Below are 14,365 nucleotides of genomic sequence, written 5' to 3'. Positions count from 1 at the left end.
ACCTAGGTGGCGGCAATTCCTTCTTAAAAGTCTCGCTCTTCCCAGCCAGGCCGGTGGAAAACCTACTGGCACACAAGTTCTGCCTTCGGTCTGCAAACACTGCTGGACACTGGAAACTAAGTTGGAGGAGTGATATGATTGGCTAAGAAATGAATGACGCAACGTACCTCAGGCCCTCTGAGAATCGGCCTCCTTCTCAAATCCCGCTTTCCATTGGTCCTTACGGCAAAGAGGGCAGGGACATTTGCTGAAATTAACCTCTGGGTCGCAAACCCCGAGCAAAGATGGCGGCGGCCAGGTGTTGTAGGCTAGCCCTCCGCGGGTCGCGGCTGTCATTGCACACTGCGGCCGAGGCCGCTGTCGCGGCTCCAGAAGTGACCGGCGCAGTTGTCGCGGCGGCCCCCGTCGCGCGCTACCCGCCGATTGTGGCTTCTCTGACTGCCAAAAGCAAGGCGGCACGGCAGCGGCGAGTGGAGCGGTGGCAAGCGACGGTGCACGCGGCCGAGTCGGTGGACGAGAAGCTGCGAATCCTCACCAAGATGCAGTTCATGAAGTACGTGGTTTATCCGCAGACCTTCGCCCTGAACGCTGACCGCTGGTATCAGGGCTTCACCAAGACAGTGTTCCTGTCGGGACTGCCGTCGCCGCCGCCCGCCGAGCCCGCCGAGCCATCGCCCACCCTGGACCTGGAGGCCCTGCGCGCCGCCGCGTGTGACTGCCTCCTGCAGGAGCACTTCTACCTACGGCGCAAGCGGCGCGCGCCCCTCTACCAGGACCGCGAGGCCATCGCCTCGCCCTTCCTGGATCAGCTGGTGGCAGCCCTCGTGGGCCTGCTCAGCGCACACAACCCTGCTCTGGCCACCGCCGCCCTCGGTGAGCCTTGGGGCCGCCACGTCGGGCGAGGGTGGTGGGGGCTGTTCATGTCTTTCTCTCTGCGTTGTCTTTTTTTTCCTAGTCCTTTCGCGCCTTGCTGGGTGCCACCAGGTTTAATAGTATTGAACTAGCAGTCTGGAGACTGGGTGGGTTCTCGGGCCGGTGCTGCCACCTACTAGCTGTACAACCTTGCACGCTTCCAGTCCTTGGCTCTGCTTTGTGAAGATCCAGCCAAACGGAAGAGCAGTGTTGGTTAGAAAAGGGGCTCTTAGAGGGGGGACAGACCTGGAGTTGGCTTTTGGCTCTTCCACCAAAACGTCCCGTGACTTTATGTCAATTCACTTCCTCATAGAATTGTGAACATTAAAGGTGATAGGGTGATAGGGATTAAAATACCTGACATTTACTAAGTACTTACTGTGTACCAGGCCCGATTCTAAATTTTATATGTGCCAACCAATTTAATCCTCACAATAACCGTTTATGGCAGGTAGCATTGTTTTATAAATGGGGCAAAAACAGCCTGAGGTACAAAAAGGTAAAATGAACCTCGTCGAGAGCCTCTAGCTGGTAGATTGGAGTTCTGAATTCAAACCTAGCCATTTTGGGCTCCCAGGAAACAGTCAGCAACTTTTATGAACTGCTTAGTGCAGACTTGAAAAATAATTAATGGATAGTTTTAAAAGTCAGTGTTTCTGACGTCCTGTTTATTTTATATCTACCGCCTAGTAGGTGTCTTAATAAATACCTGTTGGATTAATGTTATTATTGTAAGTGTAGATGTGTGGTCAGCTGAGTTTTGTAGCGTGCGTGCTACTTTACTTCGCTCGCAGTTGGGAAAGAAGTGGTCTTGAGCTAAGCCTCACCGATTTTGACTCCTAATTGTTGGCCTAGGGAAACTTGCTTGACTTCGTCAAGACCCAAATTCCTCTTCTATAAAATGGAGGTGATGACAACCATACATACCTTTGAGAGTTACTGTGGAGATGGAATTAGTAATTTTTTAAATTTAATTTTTATATAATTTTTTTTTTAACATTTACTTATTTTTGAGAGAGAGGCAGAGCGTGAGTGGGGGAAGAGCCTAGAGAGAGGGAGACACAGAATCCCAAGCCAGCTCCAGGCTCTGAGCTGTCAGCAAAGAGCCCAATATGGGGCTGGAACCATGAGCTGAGCTGTGAAATCATGACCTGAAGCCAAGTTGGATGCTTAACCGACTGAGCCACCCAGGCGACCCTTGAATTAGTAATTCTTCAGACAGCTCTGACTACTAAAAAAACTTACTATTTTTCATGAGTGATATTCCTGTTGGTCTTACTTTCGTTGTTTATTCTTAACTGAGAAACCTCTTTCATTACAGTGTTTAGTGTGTGATGCGTCGGACAAGTAGACAATAAGTGTTTGAGCGTAAGTCCTGATCATTGAAGTTAAATCATCCTATAAGCCAGACTCTATCTTACATCAGAGTAATTTTTGATATATTTTTAATTTACACAATTATTCTTGAGTTCTGTATTGCTGGTAATTTAATAATAACCAAATTTATCTAAATGATGACGAAAATTTTGAATATCTCTTGATAGATTGTAAACGCCCAGTTCACTTTTACTGGTTGCGTGGTGAAGAAATTATTCCTAGTGGTCATCGGAAAGGTCGAGTTGATGCTCTGCGATACCAAATAAATGATAAACCACACAACCAGATTCGAATGTCCAAACAACTCCCAGAGGTAAGGATTGTTGCATTATATATCTACTGACATCTGGTGAGGAAATGTCGTAGGCAGCCTAGGTAATGGGCTTAGTAGGATAAAAAGTTTTGGATGGGTCCCTTTTGAGTTTCTTGCAAGTACATCTCATCTGAAATTCTTTTTTAGCTTTTTAACCTGTTATGGAATGTCTAGTCCTTAAAGGTCAAATAATCATAAGATTAAGGCATCAGTTTTCAAGACCATACTTTTTCTTACTATAAAAACAGAAACAATTGAAAATAGTTTATGATTGTAATTTATAATAGATTGCACTGCCTGATCATCAATCAAGGCATTTTTATAATTATAACCTGGTCATTTTATATATTACAGTTCTTTTGGAGAAAATAAGTATATTTTGAATGTTGTCTTTGCGTCTGTATCAGAAGTTGGCACATTTTTTTGGTAAAGGTCCAGACAGTAAATATTTTAGGCTTTGGGGGCCATAAGTCTGTGTTGCAACTATTCATCTTAGTTCTTATACTGTAAAAGCAGCTGTGGACCATATGTTAATGAATGTGTGTGACTATGTTGCAGTAAAACTTTGTCAAGTAGGTGGCTGGCTGGATTTGGCCCACTTGGTGGTGTTACCAAATCATTTTGTAAAAAAAAAAAAAAAAAAAAAAATCTCATTTTAAGATTTTTAAATCTATTAGGAATGTGAGTAAAATGTGTACATACTAGTGTTTCTGTGAATTCATTTATGACTTTCCTTTAAGTTTGTGCCACTGGATTATTCTGTACCTGTCGAAATCCCTGTGATGAATTGTAAGCCAGACAAACTTCCATTATTCAAACGACAATATGAAAATACCATATTTATTGGTAAGTTTCCCCCTTTTTTGTTAATTTTTCTTTTTTTAATGTTTATTTATTTTTGAGAGAGACAGAGACAGAATGAGAGTGGGTTGGGGCAGAGAGCGAGGGAGACACAGAATCTGAAGCAGGCTCCAGGCTCTGAGCTGTCAGCACAGAGCCTGACACGGGGCTTGAACTCACAAGCTGTGAGATCGTGACCTGAGCCAAAGCCGGATGCTCAACCGACTGAGCCACCCAGGCGCCCTGGTAAGTTTCCCTTTTGAAATATTGTGCCATCAATGTGTCCAAAGGATCCCATGCAAATTTACATAATTCTTGATGACCAAGAGGTTTCACATAGTTTACAAGCAGTATAATTCATAATCTCAGGTTGTTGCAGTATGCATGAAAATTGAGAAGAAAATATTCTTTCATCTCACCATTTAAAATTTTACTTGTTTCTACTTAATTACCAGTACTTTAAAAAATAGCTACATGTATTAGGCTTTGTTGATTTATTGTGTAAAAAAAGTAATTTGTATTTTTTCAAAAGTAAACCAGTATAGAATCAGACTTGAGGCAGTGATTGTTTTTCTTTTCTTTTTTTTTTTTTTTATAAAAGCCTTCTGTTAGTACCACACACTGTGATAACCATTAAGAATATAAAAGTTAGTAAGTCCTGATATCTGTCCTTGTGCAGCTTGTACTTTTGCTGTCTTTTTGTCTATTAATTCCTAGTCGATTTGATGGTTTTAAGAAACCAGCTTTATACTAGTCTTCCAGACCTGCTCCCTCTGGGTCATTATGGTCTTAGAGTGAATTATGGGAACTGTTGGTTGAAAAGACTACTACTAAACTCAAGAATATCAGCATTTTATGAAATATTGGCTATTTTTTTCCCTATTTGGAAATATAGTATAAAAGTCATTTTTTAAAAATAAGAACAAAGTATGTAGTTATTACATTAAAATGATAAAGGAAACTTTTAAATAAATTTTACATTCATTCTGTTGACTTACCCTGTGTCATCGTGGGCTTGATGATAGCTAGCAGATTGTACACTTTCACGTGAAGTTTAACTTTATTATAATCCATGAAATAAATAAACGTTCCCAATTGTGTATTTTGAATAGTGATCACATGATGTGTAGAGGAGAAGGGTGGGTTTGAAGCAAAGACTAACGACGTGCTGCAGATGTTCACATGTACATTTCATCTGAAATGTTTTCATTTTGGGGCGCCTGGGTGGCTCAGTCGGTTAAGCATCTGACTTCAGCTCAGGTCATGATCTCGCAGTTCGTGAGTTCAAGCCCTGCGTCGGGCTCTGCGTTGACAGCTTGGAGCCTGGAGCCTGCTTCTGATTCTGTGTCTCCCTCTCTCTCTGCTCTTCCCCCTCTCATGCTCTCTCCCTTCTTCAAAAATAAATAAACATTAAAAAAAAATTTTTTTTTTTAAATGAAATGTTTTTATTTTGCTCTTCAGGCTCAAAGACAGCAGATCCATACTGTTATGGTCATACCCAGTTTCATCTGTTACCTGACAAATTGAAAAGGGAAAGGCTTTTGAAACAAAACTGTGCTGATCAGATAGAAGTTGTTTTTAGAGCCAATGCTATCGCAAGCCTTTTTGCTTGGACTGGAGCACAAGCTATGTATCAAGGTAAAACTAATTTTATGCCATTGCCATTCTTGGAAGATTTCTGTGACATTTTAAGAATTTACCGGTTTAAATTGTTTTCTTTGGGTTAAGATGTAGGTTGAATCTTATCACATTGAAAACTTTGGTTGCGGTTTTGCAGTTTCAACAAAATGCAGTTGTTTTAAAATTCATAATTAAGTATTTAACATTTGCAGTTGGCAAGTGGTATTTAGATAGTTATTTTGATCTTTCACTTTGACCAGTTTTGTATGAATGAATTTTATTCTGATGTTCTCATGCATGTGAATAACTATAACCAACCAAGTCAACTTTGTAGATGATGGCAGCTTTCTGAAGCCGGAAAAGGAAAGTGCTTTGGTGGATTAAATTTCAGATTAAATTATGACTATCCTATGTAATATCTTTGAGGGCTATATCCAGGATGTGGTGGATTAAGAGGGTGTTTATTCATTCAGTAAATAGTGAATGCATGGTTTTTATGAACCAAGCACCGTTGGCCTTGGAGATAACAGTGTTGAATTGAGGTGGGCAGATCTTGCTGTCCAGGAGCCTATAGTGAGAAGAGTAAAGGATAATAAACGTGTAATACTTTTAGCTAGTGGTAATACTATGGAGGAAAAGTACTACATAAGGGATAGAATGATTTATGGGGTGTAGATGGGATATGGAACAGAATCTGTTTAAATGGAGTAATTCAGGAGAGGTGTCCAAAAAATGACATTTGAACAAAGACCTGACTGTTGAGGAGCTACCTAAGCATAAAGTTGGGGGAAAGACACTTTCAGGCAAAAGGAATACAACTAAAAGTCTCTGAGGTAGGAACAGAGTTGAAGTATTTAAAGAACAATGAAGAAAGGGAGGGGGAGGATGATGGAGGAAGAGATAGAGGAAGCCAGCAACCATATCACTTAGGACTTTGAGAGCCCAATGTGAAGCATGGGCTTTATTACAAAACCCGAAGTGATAAACTGTAATATGTAACCAACCAGATTAATCCTATATGAGTTCCCAGGAGGAATTTTAATACTGATTTAATTATTTACAAGCTCACTTTTTCCCATATCTATCTATCTATCTATCTATCTATCTATCTATCTAGATATGTAAATATGTATAATTTATTGTAATTTTTTACTCACAACTGTTGACTTAAATGGAGAGAATGAGAATAGGATTGGACAGAAGCAGAAACAGGAATCTTTCTCAAAGATAGATTAGAGTGGCACTGTTTATGCATTAAAGATAAAGTGCTTCTTTTTTCCTGTAATTAATTACAAAACTAACAATATTATTCATTGGCTATCTTCATTAAGGCTGATAGAAGCTATGTATGAAGAAATAATACTACTGCTTGGCCCTGGCACTAAGTACTAAAACCAGTCAGTCTAGAACAAGAAGCAGCCAGCAAATTTGAGTAGTAAAGGCTTCAAAGGCCTCCTGGAACCTTATGACACAAGATACACAAGACAAAATGACGGCACCTCATAAAACCAAATTTGAAATATGTAAGGGAAGATACAGAATTTGTCTAAGGACATGACTGAAGTCCTTAGAAAGTCTGAAGGTATGTTTTTTAGGTTTGGTGAAGTAAAGAGCCGTAATGGTTACTGGATGGCAGGTGCTGCTGGTGCTGGGAAGATGGGAATGTATTTGAAGTCAGTAATGATGCACATGGTTAGTACCAGATACAGGGGACATCGGCATAGATCGAGCTGGCTGCTTATTTTAGGTGAAGTGAGTTAAGGTTGAAAGCTGTTGAAGGCCCAAGTTGTTGAGAATGTGTCCTGAGTTTGGAGATGTTAGGAGGGAGGAAATAATTTTTGATGCAGAAATAGAATATAGGGTTAGAATGGAGAAGATGAGGAAGACTTCAAGATCTTCAGGAATTTGGTAGATAAAATATCTAGGTTTCAGGTGGTATTTTTGATCCCTCTAATGTGTATATTTTGTTTTGGTAAAATATATTCTATGTGTAAATTTCAGTGTAACTTTTTCCTATAGGATTCTGGAGTGAAGCAGATGTTACTCGACCTTTTGTCTCTCAGGGAGTGATCACAGATGGAAAATACTTTTCCTTTTTCTGCTACCAGTTAAATACTTTGGCACTGACTACACAAGCTGATCAAAATAACCCTCGTAAAAATATATGTTGGGGAACACAAAGTAAGCCTCTTTATGAAACCATCGAAGATAATAATGTGAAAGGTTTTAATGATGATGTCCTACTTCAGATAGTTCACTTTCTACTGAACAGACCAAAAGAAGATAAATCACAGCTGTTGGAAAACTAAGAAGAAATCATTGATTCAGGACTTTGGGAATACTTAAATTTCACTGGAGGAAAAATAAAAGGAATTTTAATGACGAGACCTGTAACTGTCAAGTGCATTATTTTGAGACAAATATTTCATATGTTAACCTGTGATTAGACCTCTCATTCTGCTCAGAGTACACACTGAAAGATTTCATTTGAAATATAGTATGTTGATTTTAAGGTAATTTTATTCATATATAACTAACTGATGAGACTGAGCTGTCTTCAATATCTGGTATTAATTACGTGTTATTTTGAAAGTATTTTAAGGGCAGTAACTCAAAAGCTTGAGTATGTAGATGTGTTATAGTTTTCTTTTTTGTTTTTATTTTTTTCATTAATAACATGATAGTTTCAGAGTCCTACTCAAACTGAACAGTATTTTGCAAGGATAGGAAACTGAGGCCCAGAGGAGTTAAGTGAATTTTCCACAATTTCACAGATGGTTAATAATATAGCTGATGAAATATGTGGAATTTAGGTTCTTAGCACTAAGAAGTAATGTTAATATATTTCTGTTTATGTAATTTACTCCATCCCAAAGATTATGTTTCAAAATCAGTTGTCAGTTGATAAAATTGTTAACCATGTTGAGAATTAAGATTCATTTGAAACATTTTAGTGAGGAAAAAAGAATTACCTTTGTATAGTCATGCTGTTTTTATTTTATATAACCTCCTGTTATGAATATTTAAAAAAACCCATTATGTACTGTAGTCATATGAAAATCTCTGTTCCCACCCTCCCTCCCTCCTTCTTTCCTCCCTTCATTCCTTCCTCCTCCCCTTCCTTCCTTCCTTCCTTCCTTCCTTCCTTCCTTCCTTCCTTCCTTCCTTCCTTCCTCCTTTCCTCCCTCTCACCCTCCCTCTCTTGTTATCTTTCTTTCAAGATGGAGACCACAGTTACATTGATAGATTCCTCAGCTAGAAGCCTGGGGATTATTTGCCGCAAATGATTGCTAAACTAAAGGAATAACATTTGAACACTGGCATTCAATTCAACCAAGAGCTTGCTTTGCAAGGCAGTGTGCTATGTTAGTTTCAGTTTACCCAGAAAGCCATGTAATTACACACCACCATTTGTTTATTTAAGCAGTTTCCAAACCTTGGAATACTGTTCTCTACCCAGGGTCCTGTCTGTTCAACCTGTCTATTGCATTCCCATTTACCCCTGATGGAAAAATGCAGATGTGTAGAGACAAGCGACCTTACCAAGCTCCAAGTACAATGACACCTTTCTTAATCTTAGCTTTCACTTTCTAACTCTGTACCTTGAGCGATTTGAGTTGCCATCCTTTATTTCTGCAAAACAAAATTATCTTCCAAAGTTTAAGGATTAAATGAGCTAGTGCAAACTAAAGTGCCTTTAAAATTTTATGTAATTAAGATATGTTGGATTCAGTAGAAATGCCGTTGCATTCCCTAAACTGATTATATTTAATTCATGTTTCATTTCCATCCTTTGAATACTTCTACCTCTGTAGTAGCACCTGTTTCATTCTCTTGTAATGATATTTCTCATGACAAATGGAGAACATAACATAAATACATACATACATACCTATATGTATATATCAGGACTTCACATAGCATTTAACTATATTCTAGAGCATGGACTCGATATTTTACATGCTAGCTCGTTTAATCATCACAAACATTCCATGAGCTAGATACTATTCCCATTTTGCAGATGAGTTAAGAAGGCACAGGGAGCCTAATAACTTCGATTGTACAACTAGAATATGGCAGGGTTGAAATCTGAGACCTGGTGCTCAGACTCCAGAACCTACTCATCACCACTCTGGTATATATTCTTCAGCAATACACCATAGACGTCAGTGGTGCAGTTGTATAACAGTGGCATAAATTTAGATAAAGGATAGGTTAATTCTGACTAATATGAATCCTGGAACTGTGTGTTAGCGCAAGTGGCATTTAAATTGGTTCTTGATAGATGGCATTTTCCAAAAACAGAGGGATAGTCAGTGAGTGGATGGAGCTGTGAGTGAAGATGGAAAGCTTCAGGACGTACTTGGGAAATAGGTAGTAGCTTGATTTATGCAAGTTGGATGTGGCCTAAAAGCAGTTGGGGAAAACAAAAATTATTTATCAAGAAAAAAAGTCTTAACAGGTCTCAGACTTCTGCATAGCTCTGAACATTAGGAAACAATGCAGCAATGTTACAGACTTCCAGAGGAAAGTCACAGCAGAAGAAATCTAGGACCAGCCTAGATCTAGATAATGCAGAACAATTGAAAAAAATGTCGGAACACCCACGTCACTTACAAAATAAGTTTATGAAAATGTACTGCAATTGATGAGCAAATGATACTAGGGATCAATGAAGGAGAATCGAAATGAATATAATGAGTACACAAGGTCATATCAGACAAAATAAAGCATAAGGCAGAGTTAGCAGTATTAATTTCAAACAATTCAAGGCAAAAACAAATTCCAGTATTAAAAGGTCATTATATGTTGCAACTTGTAATCAGTATATGAAATGTTAATGTAAATCTTAAGCTGTAGTAACTAAAAATAAGGAATAATTAGTAAAGCTGACTTAAAATTTGGTAACTTAGAAAAACAGATTTTTAAAAATGTGATAGAACTTGTATACAAAACCATTGATTAGATTATAGAAAGTCTCGGGAAATTTAAAAGTCAGCATTATATAGGTCATGAACTCTATTCACACCACAATACATCTAAAAGTTATTAATACAGTTTTTAACCAGGAGCATGTAATCATTGGGAAATAAAAGTGTATCCCTAAATAACTATAGAGTTGCTATTAACTTGCCTGGACAGAATATTCAATATATAATCAAACACTCCCAGAGCTATGTCACAATCTAAAAATGAAAGCTGTCTTACTTCCCTTTCCTTTTTTAGTCAGATATTTTTATATAATCTAGATATTTGTACGTTTTCTGTGCTTAACTAATTTCTTTGACCAAGAGAGCATTATATTAATGTAAAAATATAACTCTAACTAGACAACAATGTAGTAAAGTGCATACAAAGCTAGCGGGATAAAGTTATTCTGAACACGTTTACTCCTGGATACATGAAGATGCTGCAGGAAGCAAGCACTAACTAAACATAATCCGTCTTCCCTCTGCAGTCGTCAACTGTCTTTGCTTTAATACCCCAAGAAAAATTATATTTATATTAAAACACATGGAGTAGAATGTAAAAAGCCATATATATTTTAAGAGAGAAAACATGAAGTTCAAAGAAATTTTCACTAATCTCAGAACTCTGGAAGAGCTTTTGTTCCTTATAGTCTTAGGTTTGAGACCTGTTTGCCAATTTACTTAATGGCAAATTTATAATGCTATATGTGTATATCAAATAAGAAAATAGGGGCGCCTGGGGGTTCAGTCAATTAAGCGCCAGACTTTGGCTCGGATCAGGATCTCACGGTTAGTGGGTTTGAGCCCCATGTCGGGCTCTGTGCTGACAGCCAGGAGCCTGGAACCTGCTTGGGATTTTGTGTCTTCCTTTCTCTCTGGCCGTCCCCTGCTCATGCTCTGTCTCTCTCAAAAACAAAGAAACATTAAAAACAATTTAAAATAAAATCAGCATTTGCCAGAGAGTTAAAAAAAAAAAAAAAAAAAAACTAAGGAAAATTAGAACAACAACAAAAAAAACAAATGTAGAAGATGATGAGGAAAAAAAAAACCACATAAATGCGATAACTGGTTCTATAGTCTCCCAATTTTTAAAAAAATCAGTAAGAAATTTATAAGTTAAATGCACATATCAGTATAAATGCAGAAATCCCAAATAAAATGCCAACATACCAAATTCAACAATTAAAAGAATCCATCCTAAAAAGGTAGATTTAAAGTAATGGGTTGTTGGGGCGCCTGGGTGGCGCAGTCGGTTAATCGTCCGACTTCACCCAGGTCACGATCTCGCGGTCCGTGAGTTCGAGCCCTGCATCGGGCTCTGGGCTGATGGCTCAGAGCCTGGAGCCTGTTTCCGATTCTGAGTCTCCCTCTCTCTCTGCCCCTCCCCCGTTCATGCTCTGTCTCTCTCTGTCCCAAAAATAAATAAACGTTGAAAAAAAATAAATAAATAAAGTAATGGGTTGTTGTTATGATGTTAGGAAATATGCTAATAGAGGACATCAGTAGTTCAAAAGAGAAACATAAGGCTTTTGATTAAATCCTTATCCTTGTTTAAAAAAGGAAAGAAACCTAGGTAAGATACTTTAATGAGAGCCTTAAGTTAGTCAACATCCGACTTAGGTTTAATGGTGAAATATAGGTGCTATTCCCACTGAAGTCTGGTAAGACTGCCAGCTTTGACCTTTATGTGTTAATTCAAGTGCTGGAAGCATAGAAGTAAAGTTTGTTGAATGGATAGAAATTAATGAACTTAAGCTAGTTTTTCTAATTTGAGATTTGGTGTATATCCTTATTTGTTTGCACTTTTTATATCTCAGCAAAATTTAACATTTTCTGTATGAAAGATTCCTTCATTATGCCTAGATTTTTGTGTAATTGTGAATGATTTTTTTTCTTTCCAATTGTACGATTTATAACTTTTAAAAATGGCTTTAAGTAGCTAGTATGGATATATATTTTGTAAAATCCATTTAATTGGCTCATTAAATGAAGAGTTTTTTTAGTTGATTCTCATGAGGTGTATAGGTCCAATCTGATTTGGGTTCCTCTAAAACTGCTTATCAGCATGGACGGTTATTAACCTCCAGGTAGCAAAGTCCACTGGACACTTCTATGACCTTATTTAACTCAGTATATCTGACTCATCTGACATGGTTGACACCCCTTCATTCTTCATCTAGTGTTATATGGGATCCTATTGCCTTCAGTGAGAAATACGCTTGGTTTTCCTCCTTTCTCATTGACTGTTCTTTCAAATTCCCCTTTGCTGTTCTTCCTCGAATCTTAATTCGAGGCATATTGGTTTGCCTCCATGTTCTGTCTAGGCTCCTTTTCTTTGTCCACACTCTTTCCCTTTCCACCTTATCAAGTCTCATGGATTTAAATATATTTATAAACGCTTTCAAAATTACAGTTTGAGTTCAAGTTTATATTGCATATCTGAACTGTGTGCATCACCATTGTAACTGAACAGGTGTGAGTAATTAAGAGTGTTGGTGATTTCTTTTTCTCATTTGTAAATTTTCTAAATTCCCAGAAAATACATATGATTTTTAGAATCAGAAAAAAATAATTTCATTTTAATTGAAACTAGTCATCTTTCTTAAATGGACTCTAATACGGAACAACCATTCTCTGTCAAATTCCACTCCCTCATAAACAACTTCACTGTGAAATTGTATTTGAAAAAGCTTTTTTAAATTATATTAGTTATTTAAGAAAATGTTTATTCAACAAGATTCACATAAATTTCATCACACAAATATTCTAACTTATTTTAAGTTGTTGGCCCCTGGACACTGAAAACTTAGATGCTAGACATGAAGGTCTTAGATTTTTTTCATGAGATATTTTAATAGACAAGTTAATTACTATGCATTCTGCATTTTATATCAAATTCTAGCCCATTTTAGATGATGTTTAAGTTACATATGAGATAAGGTTAATTCACATAAAATGTTAGGCACAATAATTTTTGAAATTTGCTCGTTTACTATTACAGAAATTGGAAAAATGTCTTTGGATAGAGGCAGGAGAAAGCATGAGGAGCAAACTAAATGAGCAAAAACTTTCTAGTGAATATCGAGAAAAGAAAAAAACAAAAAACGGGGCCGCAGGTGCACAACATTGATACTGACCAATATTTTTTTTTTTTCAACGTTTATTTATTTTTTTTGGGACAGAGAGAGACAGAGCATGAACGGGGGAGGGGCAGAGAGAGAGGGAGACACAGAATCGGAAACAGGCTCCAGGGCTCTGAGCCATCAGCCCAGAGCCCGACGCGGGGCTCGAACTCACGGACCGTGAGATCGTGACCTGGCTGAAGTCGGACGCTTAACCGACTGCGCCACCCAGGCGCCCCAATACTGACCAATATTTAATTGGAGCAGGTTGAATTTGTCATAGAAAGGTCTTCTTAGTTGTCCAGAGTTTGGTATGGAAAGCTTTATAAAACCAACAATAGCATTTTAAAAAACCCAAACCAGGGAAGAAGAAGTAATTCCACAAAGAATGAGAATGTATACGTAATTTTATCCTAAATATATAGAGATGACTACTGTCTTGGAGTAATAAGTGCATTGTAGACTAAAATTTGGCCATAGGTACTATCAAAATAAGCCTGTCTCTGCAGAAATGTAGCTTACAGGACTAGATAATTTGAGTATTCTCATAATAGCCTGCTTTAAATAATGCTTCTCTAAGTCATTCTTTTTAGTACAATTTAACCTCCTTTCTCAATCACATTTCTGTTTGTTCTTTTCCTGTGTAAAACAAAACAAAACAAAACAAAACAAAACCTGAATTCTGTCCCAGATCTTGATTGCATTTTGTGTTCATTGTCATCTTACAGAATTCTGCATGACACTTTGTAAAATTGTAAATAGCATTTGACACTTCAAATTGGCTTCTGAAACTTGTATAATAGTTTGTATGTAAGTCTGAGGTTTAACGTATAGGTTGTAATTCTGACTTTCTGTATTAAAAAAATGTTTTTAGGGGCGCCTGGGTGGCTCAGTCGGTTAAGCATCCGACTTCGGCTCAGGTCATGATCTCGCGGTCCGTGAGTTCGAGCCCCGCGTCGGGCTCTGTGCTGACAGCTTGGAGCCTGGAGCCTGCTTCAGATTCTGTGTCTCCCTCTCTCTGACCCTCCCCCGTTCATGCTCTGTCTTTCTCTGTCTCAAAAATAAATAAACATTAAAAACATTTTTTTAATTGTTTTTTATGTCTTATTTATTTTTAAGAGAGCATAAGCAGGAGAAGGGCAGTGAGTGGGGACAGAGGTCCAAAGTGGGTTCTGCACTGACAGCCGCAAGCCTGATGTGGGGCTCCAACT

At 38.1% G+C, this 14,365-nt stretch overlaps 1 protein-coding gene across 1 annotated transcript; it reads left to right on the top strand.

The window, feature by feature from the left end:
* The first annotated feature begins 274 nt into the window (after window positions 1-274).
* On the top strand, window positions 275-7,449 carry MRPS30 (mitochondrial ribosomal protein S30). Its single transcript, XM_030330215.1, has 5 exons — window positions 275-873; window positions 2,457-2,602; window positions 3,343-3,448; window positions 4,904-5,080; window positions 7,082-7,449. The coding sequence occupies exons 1-5, from the start codon at window positions 285-287 to the stop codon at window positions 7,369-7,371; spliced, it is 1,308 nt and encodes a 435-aa protein (XP_030186075.1). The 5' UTR covers window positions 275-284; the 3' UTR covers window positions 7,372-7,449.
* Window positions 7,450-14,365: the final 6,916 nt, after the last annotated feature.

The sequence above is a fragment of the Lynx canadensis genome, chromosome A1, assembly GCF_007474595.2.
Source record: "Lynx canadensis isolate LIC74 chromosome A1, mLynCan4.pri.v2, whole genome shotgun sequence".
NCBI lineage: Eukaryota > Metazoa > Chordata > Mammalia > Carnivora > Felidae > Lynx > Lynx canadensis.
The sequence above is the reverse complement of the archived record's forward strand: the minus strand, read 5'-3'. Positions and strand labels throughout refer to the sequence as shown.

Excerpts from the sequence above, each read along its gene's own strand:
- MRPS30 (XM_030330215.1), top strand. The coding sequence starts at position 285 with ATGGCGGCGGCCAGGTGTTGTAGGCTAGCCCTCCGCGGGTCGCGGCTG. Across the intron at positions 3,449-4,903 it reads TGAAAATACCATATTTATTG|GCTCAAAGACAGCAGATCCA; the intron begins GTAAGTTTCCCC and ends TTTGCTCTTCAG. Across the intron at positions 5,081-7,081 it reads AGCACAAGCTATGTATCAAG|GATTCTGGAGTGAAGCAGAT; the intron begins GTAAAACTAATT and ends TTTTTCCTATAG.